The 22,356-nt window shown below is 36.3% G+C and overlaps 2 protein-coding genes across 2 annotated transcripts in view; both read left to right on the forward strand.

The window, feature by feature from the left end:
• The window catches only part of LOC127854721 (A disintegrin and metalloproteinase with thrombospondin motifs adt-1-like), a 36,665-nt gene extending 16,545 nt beyond the window's left edge, over window positions 1–20,120 (forward strand). The window contains exons 12-25 of the mRNA XM_052389780.1: window positions 2,564–2,734; window positions 3,277–3,447; window positions 4,461–4,631; window positions 6,070–6,240; window positions 7,215–7,385; window positions 9,001–9,171; window positions 10,196–10,366; window positions 12,060–12,230; window positions 12,388–12,558; window positions 12,766–12,936; window positions 17,289–17,411; window positions 17,921–18,000; window positions 18,916–19,188; window positions 20,109–20,120. Of these exons, the coding sequence (XP_052245740.1) occupies window positions 2,564–2,734; window positions 3,277–3,447; window positions 4,461–4,631; window positions 6,070–6,240; window positions 7,215–7,385; window positions 9,001–9,171; window positions 10,196–10,366; window positions 12,060–12,230; window positions 12,388–12,558; window positions 12,766–12,936; window positions 17,289–17,411; window positions 17,921–18,000; window positions 18,916–19,188; window positions 20,109–20,120 (2,198 nt within the window). The remainder of the gene's footprint in view (window positions 1–2,563; window positions 2,735–3,276; window positions 3,448–4,460; window positions 4,632–6,069; window positions 6,241–7,214; window positions 7,386–9,000; window positions 9,172–10,195; window positions 10,367–12,059; window positions 12,231–12,387; window positions 12,559–12,765; window positions 12,937–17,288; window positions 17,412–17,920; window positions 18,001–18,915; window positions 19,189–20,108) is intronic.
• Window positions 20,121–20,411: 291 nt separating this feature from the next.
• LOC127855530 (uncharacterized) lies at window positions 20,412–21,985 on the forward strand. The gene is made up of 2 exons (XM_052391248.1): window positions 20,412–20,810; window positions 21,208–21,985. Exons 1-2 carry the CDS (start codon window positions 20,672–20,674, stop codon window positions 21,786–21,788), a joined length of 720 nt encoding a protein of 239 aa, XP_052247208.1. The 5' UTR covers window positions 20,412–20,671; the 3' UTR covers window positions 21,789–21,985.
• The last annotated feature ends 371 nt before the right edge of the window (window positions 21,986–22,356 follow it).

The following is a 22,356-nucleotide window of genomic DNA, read 5'->3' on the forward strand; positions in this document are numbered from 1 at the left end:
TGCACATCAAATGCAGATAAATTCAATGCCAATACTGTTACATGTATTGTAATGGACATAAAATGCACTTGTTCTTGTAATTAAATGCTTTAGTGAATTGAAATAACCTTTTATAACGTTATAACAATTAATAATACCTTTTTATATAAATTTTCTTTTGAAATGTGGCACTTAAATGATTTTTGCACCACTAGTAAGAGATATAATTTGTGCTCATAATGCTTTATCATTACACTACATAATATCATTTGTTGTATGAAAATTACCCATAAAATTCATGTGAAAGCTCAAGAGATCAATAGCAGCGTGCTATACCCTGCTCCTTTTTACATGACTTGGTGGTATTTAGTCCCCAAATTTTACATGGCTAAGGGAAAATTAATGTGCAGATTTGACAAATAAGTCTTAACTAGGATCCAATAGGCAGACTTTCATATTACTTGTATTTAATTTAAATCATGATCTGAATTGCTCTTTGGCAAATCTTTGTTGGTCACAGTATTCAACTGAATTTTGTTCACTTTGTAGTGATTATATTTTCTATATTTATCAGACAACATCTTTCTTCAAAAGTTTAACATGATTGCTTGGTTAATTTAGAAACAAGATCAATGCATCATAACATAAAATGAAAAAATGTGTAATAGTAAAAATGGCAGCAAAAAAGCACTAGATTATCTGCCTTAAATCTGAGACGATATGTTGATGTATTGGAATTTCTCATAAATAATGTGCTCCATAGTTGTATAATTGTATAGTCGCATGCATTAGTGGTGTCAATGTCACAATACCAATTAAAGCCTACAATTTACTAAAACAATTTGAAGTTTGATGTGAGTTTTTTCAAGATCTGTTATATATAATTTTATATACATGTATATATATATTGTTGAAAAGTTAACATGCAATAAGTTTACTGTAATTAAGTGACAAATAGTTTTACTGATTTGGTTGGATGCATATATGCAGATATATCATGGTTTGTGCAGAGGACAGTAGCAAAAACAAGAGCTGTCTCCGTAGGATGACATACGCCCCCGATAAACGCTTTAATAGAAGTTATGAGCATTTTTCAAAACCTAAAAGCCGACCCTAAGTTCAAGGTCAAAGGGTTCAAAATTTGTGTGTGTATGGGAAGGCCTTGTCCATATACACATGCATACCAAATATGAATGTTACATCTGAAGCGACATAGAAGTTATGAGCATTTTTCGAAACCTAAATGAAAAGTCAGACGGATAGACAGACGGACAGTGCGATCACTATATGCCCTCCTTTGGGGGCATAAAAATGTGTTTCACAATGTTTTGGTAAATGAGTAATGTAGTTAAAAGAACAGAATCATCAATTATAAAGTTATTGATTATAAAGTGTTGCTGGCATATTTGATGCATTCATCTAGCTATAAGAAGGTCCCTGTTTAATCCCCACTGGCACCGAGTGAGGGTTCTACATATAGGGTCGAGAGCCTTTTTGATATGGGGGCTAAACACCTGAAATCAAAGCGACCCAGGTTAAAGGCCGAGGCCAAATAAATAAACCAGAGGCCGCATGAGCCTGCTATACTCTGAACAAGTATTGTTTCTTCTCAGAAAACTGGCTTAAGTGTCTTACTAAGCTTTAGACTATGAGTTTCAGTGCAATCAATCTAAAATAAATTGGTCAAATTAAATAATAATTTGTAAAAAATAAACATTCTGCACAAATTCAATTATTTACTTTACCTGTGTGCATGAATCATTTCAGTCTTGATGGTTAGTGAACTATGTAAAAAGCACCATAGCTATGAAACACTTGTTTTTTTAATAGTGCAATGTTCCACAGAAATGATGCTGATGATTATTCTACACGATGATTAATTATTAGATATATTTCTAAATTCCATTTCCACCAACAATTCGGTTATTCCACTACCAGTTCACATGCTTCATACACAGTTGAAAATAACACTATTTCACTCAACAACCGTGACACATGTACTCAATTTTTCAACTTTTCGCAATTAAAATTGTCTTCTACTGTTTTTGTTGTTGTTGTACTTTTGAAAGTAGTTCGAAAGATGGCGACCATTAACCCAGAGATTGATTTATGAAATAAATCGTCTGCTGATCCAGAGTGATTGCAAACGGAGCTTATTGCACGGGGGATAGCACGGACAATATCACTTGCAACTTAATACCTTGCACAGGTGGATTTTTTATATCTGAGTTTGTTAATATTTTCGCCGTTTAACTGAGTTAAGTCGGCGATGAGTATATAAGCGCAGACTTTGCAGATCTAAGCACTTGATTGTTTAATATAAACATAATTGTTTATGTAACCGAAAACCTTTACCCTTTAAAAACAGCAACACGGTTAGAATTGCCGTAGAAATAATTAAAATACCAATTCATTCACACGCTTTAATGCAGTGTGGGACAAGAACAAGTACGGTTCTGAGCTCTACTTACTAAGGGAGCAGATTTTAATCGTTAGAGATTTCTATCATACGTCTATATTGGGTATTTAGTTCTATATTATAACGAAATTACATAACACTTATAACACTTTTTTAATGTTTTAGTGGACGGTGTCTGGTCCACGTGGTCCGCCTGGTCCGCATGTACAGTAACCTGTGGAGGCGGAACATTGACTCGGCAAAGGGCGTGTTATTACCCATCAGGGGTACCACATGGTCACAACTGCACGGGGAATGTCACAGAGGGGCGCACGTGCAACACGGACATCTGTCCAGGTTAGTAAAACATTCTGCCTACCGGAAGCGTCTCGGAGCAACTAGACTTCTCCAACTATACGCACCATTCACAATGTGATTACTGTCTCTATAGTAGACGGCACGTGGGGTTGCACGGGCGACAACACGGAGTATAGCACTTGCGACAAGGATCCATGCCCAGACGGTTTTCATATCAGTCATAGAATACGTTTCGCTGTTTAATATTGGTTAAGTCGGCAGTGGGTAAATATGTGCAAAGCGACCGATCTTAGCGGTTGATAGTTCAATATAAACATACTTTTGTATGAAACTGACAACCTTTTGTCATACTAAAATATAAACATTGTAATCATTTTCTAAGAAATTACTACATGACTAATCAATTTTAACGCCTTATGGCAGTGTGGGATTCGAACATAGATAGTCCTAGGCTCAACGTACTTACGTCGCAGGCCCGTCTGTTAGAGATATGAATCTAAGCGCTCTCTATTGTCATTATAATAAGCCATATTTAATAACGAGAATAACTTATGTAGTTTACACACTTGTGTTTGTTAAAGTGGACGGTGTCTGGTCCACATGGTCAGACTGGTCCGCATGTAAAGTCACTTGTGGAGGCGGGACAGTGACTCGGAACAGGGCATGTAATTACCAATCAGGGGCGCCGCATGGTCACAACTGCACGGGGAATGACACAGAGGGGAGCACGTGCAACACGGACATCTGTCCAGGTTAGTAAAACATTCTAGCGGAAGCGCCTCGGAGCAACGTCAATCCTCAATATGTGAAATCCGTACCGTCGCAAGGTTACAAGATTTATGGATTGATAATAAACGAAATTGTTTGAACATGACATTGTAAATCTCTGAATTCGCATATGATGCGTACTTCGATGGATTTTTGTCGCACTCAACTCGAAGAACTTAACATGGAAATGTATTCTTCTATTAAACAACATTATTAAGCAGTAAAAAGTGTAGCACATCTGAGAGACAAAGGACAAACCAGCATTCTTTTCTTACAAGTACGGACCTCTTTAGAGTCAGTGCAGTATGATGAATCATATGTTGTATCATTATTTTACTTTAAAAATGTACATTTTAGCGCATTATGCTAAATCGTAGAACACTTTTTATATATATATATATATGATCTTGGAGTGTTAAGCGTCTTTGTTCTGTAAAACAAAGCATCAAATGGAAGTGAATACAAAATGAACCATAAATAGCTTATCACAACCGATACGAATAGTCCATGTTTACTACGTTCAGCTGTGAATATTATACAAAAATTGCTCAGAATGAAAGGAGATTTAAAATAAACGTTTCCCATTGATAAAGGAACGTAATATATTTATTTTTTTTAATAAACTGAGAAATAACGATTCTTCCCGGATGGTGCTTAGTGATTGTTCTGCCTGAACATCGTATTATGACTTGAATATAAATTGACCATTTAATACGTACAAATTGTTTAAATATCGGGCTCTTTCTGTCAAAACTATACGCACCTATCATAATGGGATTTCATTCTACAGTAGACAATACGTGGATTGGGGGGTTGGACCACGTGGTCGTTGTGTTCGGTATCGTGCGATGGAGAGAACCAGTCTATGTCTAGGTCTTGTGACTTTCGCGCCGGGGTTGCACACGGGGCTCATTGCACGGGGACAGTAATGAGAATAAAAATTGCATTTTATTTATAAAAATTATATCTTTACTTTCTACACTTGTGTTTGTTGAAGTGGACGGTGTCTGGTCCATTTGGTCAGCCTGGTCCGCATGTACAGTCACCTGTGGAGGCGGTACAGTGACTCGGAACAGGACGTGTAATTACCCAATTGGGGCACCACATGGTCACAGCTGCATGGGAAATGCCACAGAAAGAGGCACGTGCAACACGGAATTCTGTCCAGGTTAGTAAAATATACTTACTACCGTAAGCGTCTCGGAGCAAGGTTAATCCTCCACACATGGCGTCAGTGTCGTCGCCAGGTAAACAGATTTTTAGAGTTTGCTTATTATGAATAGTTTGATGGATTAATGAGGCATGCAATTTCAAGATCGGTACATTGAAATTTTGAATAAAACACGATGCTTATAATTAAATTATCATCCAGTAAAGAGTCAATCACACCTTACAGACCAAGGAAAAACCAGCATTATGTTCTTATAAGTACGAATCGCTCTAGCGTCAGTGACGTATGTTGTATCGTATGTCATCGTTTTACTTAACATTGTGTGCACTTGAACGCGTTGTGTAAAATAGAATAATACTTTTCAAAGAACAGTTCTTCGAATATTGTAAGTCACATGCCGTCGCAAGGAATCGAGATTTATAGATTGATAATACAGGCAAAAGTTTAAACATGACATCGTTTATCCCCGAGTTCTTAAATGATGCATAGTTTGAAGGATTTATGTTGCACTCAACTCCTAGAACAGTGCTTTAAAGTGTATTCTGCAAGTACACATACTGCTTTAAATAAAGCAGTCAAGAGGAAACATTAGAGGCCAAGGACAAACCAGCACTATTGTCTTACAAGTACGGACTCCTCTAGAGTCAGTGCCGTATGTTGTATCGTATGTCATTGTTTTACTTAAACATTGTGTGCGCTTGAAGGCATTGTGTTAAATAAAAGAATACTTTTCAAATTACAGTTTTTCGAGTAATACAAGTCTGTGTTCTTTAAAACTACCCCTCACACGGAAGTGTATAGACAAATTAACAAGACATATCTGATCACAGCCAATACGAACAGTCAGGTTTCAATACTTTCCACGGTGAAAGTAAAAAAAAATGCTTACAAACAGTGTTTAGAATATTTGCTTTATCAACGCGGATTAAATTATTCTAAACAACGTGTATCGTGTCTTAACATAGATCCTACGATAATAATATTAAAGTTACGATTCAATATTAAGCAGACACAGATAGGAGTTTTAAAATAACGTTTTCCCTAGAAAAAGGAAACGTAATGCATTATGAACAAATTATATCTGAAATTTGTATTCGTATCGCTGTTTTAAATTGGTTAAGTCGGCGCTTGGTAGACCCACCGATCTTTGCGATTGATAGTTTAATATTAACATACCTTTGTATGAAACTGACATCCTTTGCCTTACTCAATAGAGACATAGTCATCATCACCTTAAAAAGTATTACATGTACAATCCATACACAAGCGTTATGTCATTGTGGGATTCAAACATTTACGACCCTGAGCTCTACTTACTAAGATCGCAGGACCTACTGTTTGACTTATCTATCAAAGGGCTCTCTATTGTACTGGTATTTATCCATAATTATTTACAAAAAATATATTTCTATTTACACACTTTTGTTTGTTGTAGTGGACGGTGTGTGGTCCTCATGGTCAGACTGGTCCGCATGTACAGTCACTTGTGGAGGCGGTACAGTGACTCGGCAAAGGGCGTGTAATTACCAATCAGGGGCACCACATGGTCACAACTGCACGGGAAATGCCACAGAAAGAAGCACGTGCAACACGGACGTCTGTCCAGGTTAGTAAAACATACTTCCTACCTGAAACGACTCGGAGCAACGTCAATCGTCCACATGTGACATTAGTGCCGTCTCTAGGTAGCACGATTTATAGATTGATAATAAACGCACTTGTTTAAACATGACATTGTGTTTCTCCGAGTTCGTAAATGATGCGTAGTTCGATGGATTGATGACGCTTGCAACTCGAAGAACTGTACATTTAAATGTATTCCTCTATTTAACACAATGCTTATAATAAAGCAGTAAAAAGTCTAACACGCCTGAGAGACAAAAGACGAGTGCAGTTTGTTGTATAGTATTTTGTATCATCGTTTAACGGAACCTTTTGTGAACTTCAAAGCGTTGTGTGTTTAGAAGAACAATTTTTTTTAAAGTTTTTCGAGCGTTGTGAGCCTTAGTTTTGTAAAACTAGGCATCAAATGGAGGTGAATACACAAAAATAAACCGTAAATATCTGATCAAAACCAACACAAACAGTCCGTTTTTAATTCGTTCCATTGTGAGGTTTATCCAAAAAAAACAGTATTAAGAATATGTGCTATATCAACGCGGATTAAATTATTCTAACGACCATGTGGCGTAGCTTCTCATAGATCCTACTACAATTATAAGTTACGACTCAATATTAAGCTCACAATGATAAGAGATTTAAAGTAAACGTTTTCCTTAAATGAAGAAAACGCCATACATGACGAAGAAAATTATAAAAACTAGAAAAATCAACCATAACTGTTGGTGCTTAGTGATTGCTCTGCCTGAAAATCGTAGCTTGGCTTGAAAATACTTTGACAATTTAATACGCTCAAATAGTTAAAAGTCGGGCAATGTCGGTCTTTCGAGTCCTACTTACTTAGCTCGCCGGTCTGTCTCTGTACGACATATCTATCATTAGGCTTTCCATTGTCAGTGTGTTAAGCAATATTTAATTACGAAAAAACATCTGTAGTTAACACACTTTTTACTGTTGTAGTGGACGGTGTCTGGTTGCAATGGGCAGACTGGTCCGCATGTACAGTCACCTGTGGAGGCGGGACAGTGACTCGGAACAGGGCGTGTAATTACCCATCAGGGGCACCACCTGGTCACAACTGCACGGGGACTGTCACAGAGGTGCGCACGTGCAACACGGACATCTGTTCAGGTTAGTAAAGCATATTTCCTACTGAAAGCGTCTCGGAGCAAGGTCAATCCTCCACATATGACGTCAGTGCCGTCGCCATGTAACCAGATTTATAGATAGCTAAGCCACTCAATTTTATTAACATCACATTGTTAATCTCCGAGTTCGCATATTATGAATAGTTCGATGGATTAATGCGGCTCTCAACCCCAAGAACTGTACATTGTAATTTTGTTGCAATAAAACGCAATGCTTATAATCAAATAATCATCCAGTAAAGAGTTTATCACACCTTGGAAAAACCAGCATTATGTTCTTACAAGTACGAATCGCTCTAGCGTCAGTGCCGTATGTTGTATCGTATGTCATCGTTTTACTTAACATTTTGTGCACTTGAACGCGTTGTAATAAATAGAAGAATACTTTACAAAGAACTTTTCTTCGAATATTGTAAGTAACATGGTCACAACTGCACGGGGAATGTCACAGAGGGGCGCACGTGCAACACGGACGTTTGTCCAGGTTAATTAAACATTTTTCCTACCGAAAGCCTCTCGGAGCAAGGTCAATCCTCTTTATGTGAAATAAGTGCCGTCTCAAGGTATCGAGATTTATAGATTGATAATACACACACAAGTTTAAACATGACATTGTTTATCCCCGAGTTCTCAAATGATGCATAGTTTGAAGGATTTATGTTGCACTCAACTCCTAGAACAGTACATTGAAATGTATTCTGCTATTGAACACAATGCTTTAAATAAAGCAGTCGCGAGTCTATGAAACCTTAGAGGCTAAGGACAAACCAGCATTATTGTCTTACAAGAACGGACTCCTCTAGAGTCAGTGCCGTATGTTGTATCGTATGTCATTGTTTTACTTTAACATTGTGTGCGCTTGAAGGCATTGTGTTAAATAGAAGAATACTTTTCAAAGTACAGTTTTTCGAGTAATACAAGTCTGTGTTCTTTCAAACTACCCCTCACACTGAAGTGTATAGACAAATGAACAAGACATATCTGATCACAACCAATACGAACAGTCAGGTTTCAATACTTTCCACGGTGAAAGTAAAAAAAATATGCTTACAAACAATGTTAAGAATATTTGCTTTATCAACGCAGATTAAATTATTCTTACCAGCGTGTGTCGAGTCTTAAAATTGATCCTACAATAATAATAAGTTACGATTCAATATTAAACTCAAACAGATAGGAAATTTAAAATTCAAGTTGTCCCTAGAAAAAAGAAACGTAATGCATTATGAAAAAATAATATCTGAAATTTGTATACGTATTGTTGTTTTACATTGGTTAATTCTGCGCTTGGTAGACCCACCGATCTTTGCGGTCGATTGTTTAATATAAACATACCTTTGTATGAAACTGACAACCTTTGCCCTAATAAATAGAGACTAACCATCATTACCATAAAAAGTATAACATGTACAATCGATACATACGCGTTCAGTCATTGTGTGATTCAAATATTGACGACCCTGAGTTCTACTCACTAAGATCGCACGACCTTCTGTTAGACTTGTCTGTCAATGGGCTCTCTTTTGTAATTGTATTTAGTCATAATAAATTACAAAATATTATATATATTCCTATGTACACATATTTGACTGTTCTAGTGGACGGTGTCTGGTCCACATGGTCAGACTGGTCCGCATGTACAGTCACCTGTGGTGGCGGTACAGTGACTCGGAACAGGGCGTGTTATTACCCATCAGGGGTACCACATGGTCACAACTGCACTGGGAATGTCACAGAGGGGCGCACGTGCAACACGGACATCTGTTCAGGTTGGTAAAGCATATTTCCTACCGAAAGTGCCTCGGAGCAAGGTTAATCCCCAGGTTCATATTGAGGCAGATAATTATTTCAATTTAATAACTTTAATTGATACCGAAATGGCTCAGGAAAATGAATTTGGAAATCCGTATATTAAACAAAGCGTCGTACTGTACACTTCGATGCTAAAATCGTGGTGGAGATCGGAACGTACCGAGCTAGAACCGGGTGTTTTACGGCCAGGTCTGCGTATATTTTGAAACAAGACACACTTCGTGTGGTCGGCGTTTTCGGTTTATTGGTATTCTCCTCTTTATGGCCGGCGTCGAGTGAAATCCGGGACCGTTTTCTATCTTACTTCAAATCAATTATATGACTATGTTTTCTGTAGTTAAGGTTGTTACATCTTTGTCAGTTCAAACACTGTTTATGGTAACAGAATCTAAAATTGACAATAAACTTGTAGCAGATTGTTTTGTAAACTTTATTGATACTTAACGGTCATATGTACCGTCCACGATTCCGATAATTTAGATATAAAACGTGGATGAAATGGCCTTTAAAACGCACCAGAGACGTTCTTGGTATAAACAATTTCCGGGGAAGGGGGCATGCCCCCCGACACCATAGAATGACCTAAGATACTGCCTCTGCTAAAATTTCGGTCTGGCCACTGCATATCTGAATTTATTTTACGTATTGTTGTTTAACACTGGTTAAGTCGGCTCTGGGTAGACCCACAGATCTTTGCGGCTGATAGTTCAATATAAACATATCTTTGTATGAAACGGACAAATTTTGCCCTACTAAATAGAGACATAGTCATCATCGCCATAGAAAGTATTACATGTACAATCCATACACACTCGTTCAGTGATTGTGTGATTCAAAAATTGACGACCCTGAGTTCTACTTACTAAGATCGCACGACCTTCTGTTAGACTTGTTTGTCAAAGAGCTCCATATCGTTATTGTATATAGCCATAATTAATTTCAAAATATATAATTCTATGTACACACTTTTGCCTGTTGTAGTGGACGGTGTCTGGTCCACGTGGTCCGCCTGGTCCGCATGTACAGTCACCTGTGGAGGCGGGACAGTGACTCGGAATAGGGCGTGTGACTACCCATCAGGGGTACCACATGGTCACAACTGCACAGGAAATTTCACAGAAAAAAGCACGTGCAACACGGACATCTGTCCAGGTTAGTAAAACATGCTTCCTACCGGAAGCGTCTCGGAGCAAGGTCATTCCTTCACATATTACGTCAGTGCCGTCGCCATGTAACAAGATTCATAGATTGATAAGCCACTCAATTTTATAAACATCAAATTGTTTATCTCAGAGTTCGCATATTATGAATAGTTCGATGTATTAATGATGCACTCAACTCCAAGAACTGTATATTGACATTTTATTGCAATAAAATGCAATGCTTATAATCAAATTATCTAAGAGAACAAGGACAAACCAGCATTTTTTTCTTACAAGTACGGATCGCTCTAGCGTCAGTGCCGTATGTTGTATCGTATGTCATTGTTTTACTTAACATTGTGTGCACTTTGCACGCGTTGTGTTAAATAGAATAATACTTTTCAAAGAACAGTTCTTCGATTAGTGTAAGTCCCATGGTCACAACTGCATAGGGAATCTCACAGAGGGGCGCACGTGCAACAAGGACGTATGCCCAGGTTAAATGAACATTTCCTAGAGCAAGGTCAATCCTCTACATGTGAAATAAGTGCCGTCGCAAGGTATCGGGATATTCGGATTGATAATACACGCAAAAATTTAAACATAACATTGTTTATCTCCGAGTTCTCAAATGATGCATAGTTTGAAGTATGTATGTCGCACTCAACTCCAAGAACAGTACATTGAAATGTATTCTGCTATTAAACACAGTGCTTTTAATAAAGCAGTCAAGAGTCTAGGAAACCTTAGAGGCTAAGGACAAAACCAGCATTAGTGTCTTACAAGAACGGACTCCTCTAGAGTCAGTGCCGTATGTTGTACTGTATGTCATTGTTTTACGTTTACATTGTGTACAGTGGAGGGCGTTGTGTTAAAGAGAAGAATACTTTTCAAAGTACAGTTCTTCGAGTATTAAAAGTGTGTGTTCTTTCAAACTACGCATCACATTGAAGTGTATAGACAAATGAACAAGACATATCTGATCACAACCAATACGAACAGTCAGGTTTCAATACTTTCCACGGTAAAAGTAAAACAATGCGTACAAACAGTGTTAAGAATATTTGCTTTATCAACGCGGATTAAATTATTCTTACCAACGTGTGTCGTGTCTTAACATAGATCCTACGATAATAATAAGTTACGATTCAATATGAAGCTCACAACGATAGCAGATTTAAAATAAACGTTTTGCCTAAAAAAAGGAAACGTAATGAAGTATGAAACAATTGATATCTGAAATTGATATAAGTTTCGCTGTTTAACGTTGGTTAAGTTGGTGGTGGGTAAATATGCGCAGACCCACCGATCTTAGCGGTTGATAGTTCAATATAAACATGCTTCTGTATAAAACTGACAACCTTTGCCCTATGAAAATAGAGACATAGTAAGCATCGCCATAGAAAGTAGTATATGCCTTATCCATACACACGCGTTGTGGCAGTGTGGTATTCAAACATCGACGACCCTAAGCTCTACTTACTAAGATCGCAGGACCGTCTGTTAGACTTATATATTAAAGGGCTCTCTATTGTAATTGTATTTGGCCATAATTAATTACAATATATATATATATATATATATATATATATATATATATATATATATATATATATATATATATATATATATATATATATATATATATATATATATATATATATATATATATATTTCTATGTACACACTTTTGCCTCTTGTAGTGGACGGTGTCTGGTCCTCCTGGTTAGACTGGTCCGCATGTACAGTCACCTGTGGAGGCGGGACTGGGACTCGGCACAGGGCGTGTAATTACCCATCAGGGGCGCCACATGGTCAAAACTGCACGGGCAATGTCACAGAGGGGCGCACGTGTAACACAAACACCTGTCCAGGTTCGAAAAACACACTTCCTACTGTCAAAGATGACAGACAATTCGCATACACTTGTCAATACGGTCATCCAAAGAGACAACCTAACTGGCTTCTTCAAATAAATATTCACATTTAAAAATATGTACCGAATGTATATTTTAATGTTACTTTGCTTAGTGGACGGCTTCTGGAGCAATTGGTTTCAATGGATCGCTTGCTCTGTAACTTGCGGTGGAGGGGGACAGTCTAGATCCAGGTTATGCCTCTATCCGGCGGGTGTTCCGCACGGAGCTTATTGCATGGGGAACTCAACGGATAGTAAAACATGCAACACAGAGTCATGCCCAGGTTGGTTTTCCTTTGTTCGACTATTAAAATAGCTTCGCATATATCAGATATTGCCCAATCATTTTGAAGTATATAACAGATTATAATCCTCCTTGGCACAGATGTTTTGGAAATCACCGTAGAAACCATACCATGACCATTCCCATCGCACAATATTTTTATTTTAATATATGTACCGTATTTATGAGGTGAAATTTCTTTGGCCAGTGGACGGCTTCTGGAGCACTTGGTTTCAATGGACCGCGTGTTCTACCACTTGCGGTGGAGGAGGTCAGTCTAGATCCCGATTATGCCTCTATCCGGCGGGTGTTCCGCACGGGGCTAATTGCATGGGGAGCTTAACGGAGAATAAAACATGCAACACAGAATCATGCCCAGGTTGGTCTTTACTTGTTTGATTATTCAAATAGTCGCCGTTTTAAACGTTTACAATCAGCTGTCTGCACAACGGCTAAGATCTTTCTCTTGGCAAGCTACGCATGTATGAGACGTTGCAAACACATTGTCAGTTATGTTACAGATTATAATCTTCCTTGAAACATGGGGAATCGCCGTAAAAATAATACCTCGACCAATCACATCACACAATATTTTAATGGGGCTTTGAATCGAGCTGTGATAGCAAACCACCGGATATCCGCCATTAAGGCGTAGTAAGGATATCGTTGTATGTTTGTTGTCAATATCAATAGGCGTATTTCTTAATGCAAAAGTAACCAGCATATCAATTCGAATGATTGTATGCCAACGCGTTATATTAATATCATGTACAAACCAATTTCCTGGGTCAAATTCTACTGTGACCTGGTTATCTGAAATCGTAATTGTAGACTGTAAATATGTAAAGTATGGTTTATCATAGAAAAGTAAAATAATTTAATTGTGTGAACAGTTTTATTAGTAAGTGACGTAAACTCGCGCGAAATGAGGGGAGAAGAAAGCTGTTCGTTTGAGTTAATTGTTTTCCGTCATTTATAAAACAAACACCATAATACTCAGTTCAAAGTACCAGCGAAATTTTAGCGCAATTCCAAAATATACCGATAGAGCAATTCAATAACTGTTCTGCCAATTGGTTTCTTCGCATTAACAGGACTTTTGTGATGCCAGTACGTATAACATTTTTGTATCGAAATATTATTTTCCTAGCCCGCTGACCGAGTACAAATGATAAAAATATTCAAATAATAGTTTGTCACTAATAAAAATGTATACCATGATTTATTTAGTTTAAAGGGATCTTTTCACGCTTTGGTAAATTGACAAAATTGAAAAAAGTTGTTTCAGATTCGTAAGTTTTCGTTTTAGTTATGATATTTGTGAGGAAACAGTAATACTGAACATTAACCATGCTCTAATATAGCCATTATATGCATCTTTTGACGATTTTAAAACCTAAAAATTATAAAGCGTTGCAACGCGAAACGATTGAATAATTTGGAGAGTTCTGTTTTTGTCGTTAAATTTTGTGAAACTACGAAGATTGCTTATATAAGGTATAAAATACGTTAAGAATGTGTACTCGGCGGAATAGCTCAGTAGGCTAAAGCGTTTTACTTCAGGACTCTGGCAGGACTCCAGGGGTCACTGGTTCGAAACCTGCTCCGGGCAATGTTCTTTTCCTTTTTTTAATTTTTTTCTTGATTTTTTACTGGAGCTTTTACGATCCAATGTTTACATTTATCAATATAAAGCATTTAATAAATAAGTTAAAAAAATGCCAAAATCTGTGAAAAGGCCCCTTTAATTGTGATACCCAATTATTGGACTGTCTCAATATGTCAAAATATTCCACTTCAATTAAATTATTGAATTAAAAGCATTGCATTTTGACATGGCAACCGTAGACAATCATTCAATTTCAAGTTACTTGTATAAATGTATAAACATAAATAACCATTTACGTGTTATTGCACTCGTATATATAAATTATACATCAATAATAATATGGCAAGAAGAGAAAAAAATGAAATACCAACGAAACTATGTATCATTAAAATCTTCTCAGAACAAGGTATCTGGTAAACAAAACATTAAACACATTCTTACAAGCAGAATTTGAAAAACACTTTGACTTCACCATTATGTGAAAACGTATCTTCACCAGACAATCAAAATACATCGTAAACATCTTTCCATATCACAACATTTCAGTGATAATTTCAACAAACATGTTAGAAGTACTTAAAAGTATACATAATTTAGTTGTATTTTAATTTGTATACATGTTAACATTTAAAGTGTATTGAACATACTGAATTGATAGTGTCATTTCATTTCATATTAAGTTTCATCTAGAATATTGTTTTTAATAAAGATCTTCATACAACGTATGAGAATGTTACGAAAGCTAATTGCCATACAATAATAATATATAATAACTCTTAACTCTTGACTGTTTTGGTATCTAAGCAAAACATTGACACGTGGCAAATATGGACATATTTAATTAGCATTATAATACGGTTTTACTTTATCAAACGATTTTACAATACGGGTTCTGACGCAATGTTACACCTCAATTATCAATACAAACATTATTTATGACTATTTTTGTGAATACATCATTCGGTGTGCCACTTTTTAAAAACACATTCTTACACATGATTATAATTACCATTGCTTGGTCAGTAATAAAAATTGATCTATCAGAGCAAACCCATTACCTCTTTTTTCTGTTAAAAAAACAACAACTACTCCAAACAGGATCAAAACGAATCCTCATCATTTGGTGATGCGATTTTGTTTTAATCATTGACAAAGATTAGTTAGTATACTTCGATGTTTATCGTATCATGTCGTGTCTAATTTCTTTGCCTGCTCACAGAAGACTTCATAAGATTAACATTTAGCATTTCGATGTCCTATTTCTGAAAACCTAACAATTCTCATTATTTGGGATGATTCTCGGTTCTTGCAAGACGCACAATCTGATTCATATGTATCAAAAGTCAAGGGAAGCAAATACATTTGTCGTAGTAACGAACTGCCTTCAGAAATGACTTAAAGTACACACTATGTCGACTTACATGCATTTATCGAATTTGACTGTCGATTGCAAATAACTAGGATTTATATTTCATAATGATTTCAATGAAAAGCACCTGGGATAGCAATTCATCAGCATAGGTCAAGTCAAACCTTTAAACAGACTCAATAAGATATCTGAAGAGGCTAAGTTATAAAATATATGCCTGTGCTTTAAATCAACAACTGTTGCGAATGCTTACAAATTTCTAACAAAAAAATACACAGAGTTTATAAATTAAGGTAGCGCACCTCTAATGATTTCCCGCGATTTCTTCGAAGGTTGAAGAGCCTACTATTAGGTGCCGTAGCCTAGTGGTTAAGGCGATAGACTAGAAATCTTTTGGGATATTCCCGCGCAGGTTCGAATCCTGCCGACGACGTATACTTTTTTGCGACGCGTTTTATTTATTTTCTAACGTAATTTGATTTAATATGGCATATAAGCTATATTTATTGTTAAATATGTTGCAATTTTTATGCACATTCTTCAATTATTAAAATTAAAACAACGTTATGGCGAAATTGGGTGATTTACTGTTGAAAATACGAACCATGCATGTTGCATTTTTATTTTTATTTCAAAAAGTAAACGGTAAATCTGTCTATTTCTTGGTATTTTTGCTGTTTATAGTGTTCCTATAAAAACTAAGTCTAAAATATGACTTAAATGATACTATTTTGAATTTTATGACACTTTGTTTTTAACCGACCCAATTTTTACTTGGCTGAAATCACTTACATTTCATGGCGCTCTTCCATAGATAAAAATTTGTAAAAAATAAATGTCTGTAAAAGAATACTTATTTCATCTTGTTTAAACTTTAAACACCTTTGCAGCATCTGTACACACCAACTGCATGCCCATATTTGGAAATTTGAATGAATTATGGAACTTTTATATACCCCAGGGGTGAAAATAAACTGGACAAAAGCCGAGCGTGGGGGTGGTTTTGAAAACATCGGTATATTTTTTTGAAAAGCATGGAATGCCTACCTACAAATTTGCATGTAGTTCAGTGAAATGATGCTGATTAAGAAAATAATTACTTAGATTATATTTGGATATGTGCCCATTAGAGGTGCGCTACCTTAAATCGTTAATATTGTATTCGTGTTGAACGCTCATGTGTGTAATTTGTCAAATAATCGGGTTATCAAACAAATAACCATTTCTAAAACTCGCATATCATTAAACTTTGTTAAAAATGCGTTTAAAGGGGATCTAGTGGATAGCAACAATCTAATAATCGATATCCAGTGATGTATATAAATATAAACCTATTTAAAAACATACAAAACTACAATCCTATCCGGAATTATACAAATATACATTGAAATGCATTGACGTCTTTTTACACTATATATTCTTAATAGAAATGCATTGCGTACAACGTTGAAAATTACAAACTTATCCAATGTATAATATATAATTTAAGTAAGACGAACAAGAAACCATATTAAATGCACATTTTGCTTGATAATGAACACTCACATTTTTCTAACAAAATTTTGTAATGGGGTGTTATTTACGTCAACTGTATTTCCGCATTTTTACACTTCAAAATCAATTCGTATTCAGTAAATCGTGTTACCATTTATTAATGAATATGTACCTTCCATGTTAACTTTACGTTTTAAACCCACACAATTTAATCGTTTCATTAACTCTTATATCAAGTTCACTCTTACCCTACTTGTAGACGGCAACGTATGCAAGGACATTGACGCCCAGATGTGCGTCCTGCTTGCGAAAAGAAGCCCTGGCCTCTGCCAGGATCAGTATTATAGTCGAACGGCATGTCCGAAATTCTGTAAACTTTGCCGTAAGTAGTTAACTGTGAATATCTGTAATGAGGATCTACACATGATTCGGGAAATCCCATCTAATCTACTAACAAAACTCATCTATTATATGTACTAATGGGTGTTTTATGCAGTTATTGCATTCCGTATGTGATTTTGGAATCCATTACTATTTGACGGATGAAAAAACAAAATGTATTCTAATATCTAAGTTAGCGAGACAAGTTGTAGATCGCTATCATCGTTTTACATCTTTTCTGCATCTTTTCGGCACCTTGCGTAGAATAAGAAACACTATCTTGATCTATTAACATATACTTTATTTGAGAATATAAGGATGAATAAGTGCATACTTCTTTATTTTAGTGTCCATTTCTAGCACAAGAAATTATGAATTGAATATTATGATTCAAATGAACTTTATAGAATATTGCACTGAACTGGAATTTAAATGAAATAGTTTCATTCCAAATGATCTCAACTGAAAGATGTATATGTTTGTTTAAAAAGTACATATGAAATGTTCCAGCTCTCGAATGTTACCAATGTAAGGTGTCGGTCCGCGACTACAAAAATTGTAACATGACCACAACATGTAACGTTAACCAGGTAGGTGTCATACAAACTATAGGTTATAGCGCTTGCATATTTGACAATTCTGACAAATATGCATACGTATCATTTAAGTGATAGATAGATTAAAATTACCCTTCCTATTTTTATGCAATTCCCGCATTTGATTGGCAAAAAATAAATCCTTAGCGAGTTGGCAAGTATTTTATGTCAGACTATATATGGACTATTAAGCTTTGTTTTAGATTTCAGTCACCATCGTATATAGGATTTGGCACGAGTTGTGATAGTATACGAGTTCCGGAAATTTGTTAATAAGCAAGCCTTTCGCGAGCTTACTAACGAATTTCATGGACGAGTTTAATAAAATAGGGTATGAAATGACAACGAGAGTCACATATTTTTATCACATGCATTTAAATGAGCAAATTAATTTTACGCAAACATAATGATAAATCCCGAAAGTTGTTTTCATTTCGTGACGTCATTTGACGTTTCAACGTCATTTCAGCAAAATAACAAAATTCGATTGGTCAATCGAACGAAAACTAAGCCAATGAAAACGTTTTAACGCCGTGGTGTAATGGATATGGTCTCCACCTAGCGATCGGGAGATCACGGGTTCGATCCCCACCGTGGGAGCGTTCTTTAGATCTCCCCCAAAGACACCAAGTACTGGTTCTAGGACCAGGAAACGGACTCGAGAGCGTTTATACAAGCCTTAGGCTTTCGATGCAATCGAGCTAAAATAAATAGGTTTAAAGTAAAACGTTTAAAAAGTTTATTACACATGTGTAAGATAAAAATATTCGTAATAGTTATATTACATGGGAAACAGGGTACAGCATGTGATAAATACATATGTGTTATTAACAATGGTGTGCATTTCATTTTTAAAACTATGGTGCGCACTATTTAACGCACAAACTGAGACGTTATTTTCACTTCCAGCGATGTATGCTAGAGAAGACGCGTTCGCTTCTGGACGGGCATGATGAGTATGTGATGGGCTGTAGCCCCGATGCCAGTAGCCAGAGGGCAAGTGAACATGTAGTTTTTTTCAGACATGATAGGTTATATATGATTGCCTGTGGAAGTCTACATGTATTGCTTTCAGTCGTGAGTTTTTTAATTATAATATGGTTTATGGAAGTAAAGTCTACTGGTGAGATTTACGAGTTTTTTCTGGTTGATAATGAAGGTCTTGATGAAGGGTTTACAGTCGTAATTGTTTTTAGCTCATCTATTCTTTGAAAAAAAATATGAGCTATTGTCATCACCTTGGCGTCGGCGTCGGCGTCGGCGTTGGCGTCGGCGTCCGGTTAAGTTTTGCGTTTAGGTCCACTTTTCTCAGAAAGTATCAATGCTATTGCTTTCATACTTGCAACACTTACTAACTATCATAAGGGGACTGTGCAGGCAAAGTTATGTAACTCTGACTGGCATTTTGACAGAATTATGTGCCCTTTTTATACTTAGAAAATTGAAAATTTGGTAAAGTTTTGTGTTAAGGTCCACTTTATTCCTACAGTATCAAAGCTATTGCTTTCATACTTGTATCACTATCATAAGGGGACTGTGTAGGCAAAGTTATGTAACTCTAACTGGCATTTGGACGGAATTATGGGCCCTTAATACTTAGAAAATAGAAAATTGAAAATTTGATTAAGTATTGTGTTTTGGTCCACTTTACCCCTAAAGTATCATAGATATTGCTTTCATACTTGGAACACTCGCAAACTATCAAAAGAGTACAGTAAAAGGACGAGTTGCATAACTCTGGTTGTCATTTTTACGGAATTATGGCCCTTTTTTTACTTAGTAACTTTGAATATAATTAAATTTTGTGTTTCGATCCACTTTACTTCTAAAGTATCAAGGCTATTGCTTTCAAACTTCAAATACTTTAATGCTATCATGAGGTTACTGTACCTGGCAAGTTGAATTTTACCTTGACCTTTGAATGACCTTGACTCTCAAGGTCAAATTATTAAATTTTGCTTAAATTGCCATAACTTCTTTATTTATGATTAGATTTGATTGATACTTTGACAAAACTACTCCTACCTGACATACCACAATAGACTCCATCCAAACCATCCCCCGTTAAGATGTGTAATAGGTTATATCTGATTTTTAAGCAGGTCTATGTGTAGGATTTACATTCGAGATCGGTTATATATGTTGGGATATGTAAAGCGGCAGTTGGATGTTCATACCTGATAAGGAATATACTAACAGATGTGCAATAGTCCGGGTAATGCTTTCATACCCGAGAGGGATAGGAGAAAAGAAATAACATTTGAAAGGAGTTACGTAAAAAGTATAGCTCAGGAACAACAGTATGGCTTTGCATTCGATCTGGTGGACTGATTAAGCTTTGACGTAAGGATGTTCAGTTGTAGTTTATATCTTACGGTGTACGCTAGTTATGGCTTGCATACTTCATCCGTATCTGTAAATTTCTCGAATAAAGTTCGGTTTACTGAAATTTATGAATGTAGTAAAGGTGCGGACGTGGAGCAATGCAGCCCAAAAAATAAAAACATCTATTGCGATTATGTTTACTAATGAGAGGGTACTATGATAGAAAGTTTTCTTTGTGCATGACTTACTTTTGTCTTTTGAAATCATTCAAACTTCATAGTGTTGACAGATCTGTAATATTGGCAAGACCTTGGCATTTGGACGAAGAGCGGTGCACGAGATGATCGTGGGGGTCACGTGCTGCGATACAGACAGATGCAACCTACCAACAGAATCAAGCGCAGTGCCAAACGCCGTCACAGTGCACAGTACAGTACCACACACCAGCACAGTGCCAAACACAATCACACACACACCAAGTAAGACAATTTGTAAAAAATGGGGCTGGGATCATTCACTTATAATACGTATTGTATGAAAGATAGTTTAAGATCTCAAACGAGTAGTGCTCTGAATGTTACACCTTAACGAGTTTTTCGTTGCGTTGCAAACCATTATGTTCTTGATTGTTCTACTTTACTATATTTCTTATAACTGTTCAATAAAGCAAACAAACAAAACCAAATATATCAAACCAACTCGCAATCATAAATGATACAAAATTCTTATTAAGCTATATTTTACAAAAATGTTATGAAAAAATAAGTTCGTTTTGTGTATTCTCATTACGCTTTTACAAAAAGTGTAATCACTATTTTCTTGTTTAACATATTATGCATGCGACTTTTTAAAATGTTACCTCATTTTACAATTTAGCTCAACATGTACCAAGTTGTGTAAAAGACATCGTGATAATTGTACAAGACTTCTGGTCTCATCACACGCACCTGGAAAACGCTACGCCCTACGTGACAGCCTTTCTGAAGGAACTTGTAGCTCGTCTTCCGATTGGTCAAACAGACAGCCTTCTGGAACTTTCCCTAATTGATACACACATTCATAAAGTCTGGTCCCTTACTGACTATCTTACCAATAACAGACTGCAAACAGCTTTAAATGATATACCGTTTAAAAAAACGAGCGACATCCTTGATATCAACGATTTAGTACTTTACCTCTCCAGCCAGGCGTTTGGTATCGGATCAGGCGACAGACCAAATGTACCTAATACAGTCGTCATATTTGTGGATCAACGAGCGCGGCTACACGGTCACGTGATCGCGTTGGGTAATGTTCATAGCACTGACATCGTCATTGTGAATATTGGTAGTGCCGTCCATAGCGCTGTGTCCCAAATTGCGACGCTGGCCACGGGCTCCCACCACGTGCTCTCGGTCGCGGGTTATAACGCACTTCACGGAATCAAAGATACTCTTGTCAACCTTATTTGTAACTAACTGAAATACGAACGGCCCCCTAAATGTCAATGCGGTATAGATATATAATGATCACTGTAACAAACGCGTCCCATTTGTAAGTTAAGTATTGCAAAGAAAATTAATAATGATTCACTATGCTCAATGCATTGAGGATTGTTTGTGGTATTTACACGTTGATGGATATTTAGTTCAAAATAAAGAGATTCACTGAGTAAGTGTGTTGGTTTTTTTGCTAATTTGCAATATAATTACAGTTTTAATCAATACGTGTTATTAATATCGTACATATTGTATTTACTACGTTACATAAGAATGTAAAAAATTGTTTTCACGCTACTCAAACGAAGACATATAACATAAAAACCAGTCCAATTTTGACTTTTTCTACTTCATTAACTTGCATAAAACCTGTTTAAAAATTTAACGAAATCTACTTAAAGAAAAACGCAAGTATGAATACACCATACTTGCGATAAGTTTATATGGAGTAAATTCCCAATTTACTGATACTTTTAAGCGAATGAATTTGTGTTCGCCAATTAATTCCTGTGTATTAGAACAGGTTTTGTGTGGATCATTGTTAACT

Source organism: Dreissena polymorpha, chromosome 13, assembly GCF_020536995.1.
Source record: "Dreissena polymorpha isolate Duluth1 chromosome 13, UMN_Dpol_1.0, whole genome shotgun sequence".
Taxonomy (NCBI): Eukaryota; Metazoa; Mollusca; class Bivalvia; order Myida; family Dreissenidae; genus Dreissena; species Dreissena polymorpha.

Coding starts and splice junctions, on each gene's coding strand:
- LOC127855530 (XM_052391248.1), top strand. CDS start 20,672: ATGATCGTGGGGGTCACGTGCTGCGATACAGACAGATGCAACCTACCA. Junction 20,811..21,207: donor CACAATCACACACACACCAA/GTAAGACAATTT, acceptor TTTACAATTTAG/CTCAACATGTACCAAGTTGT.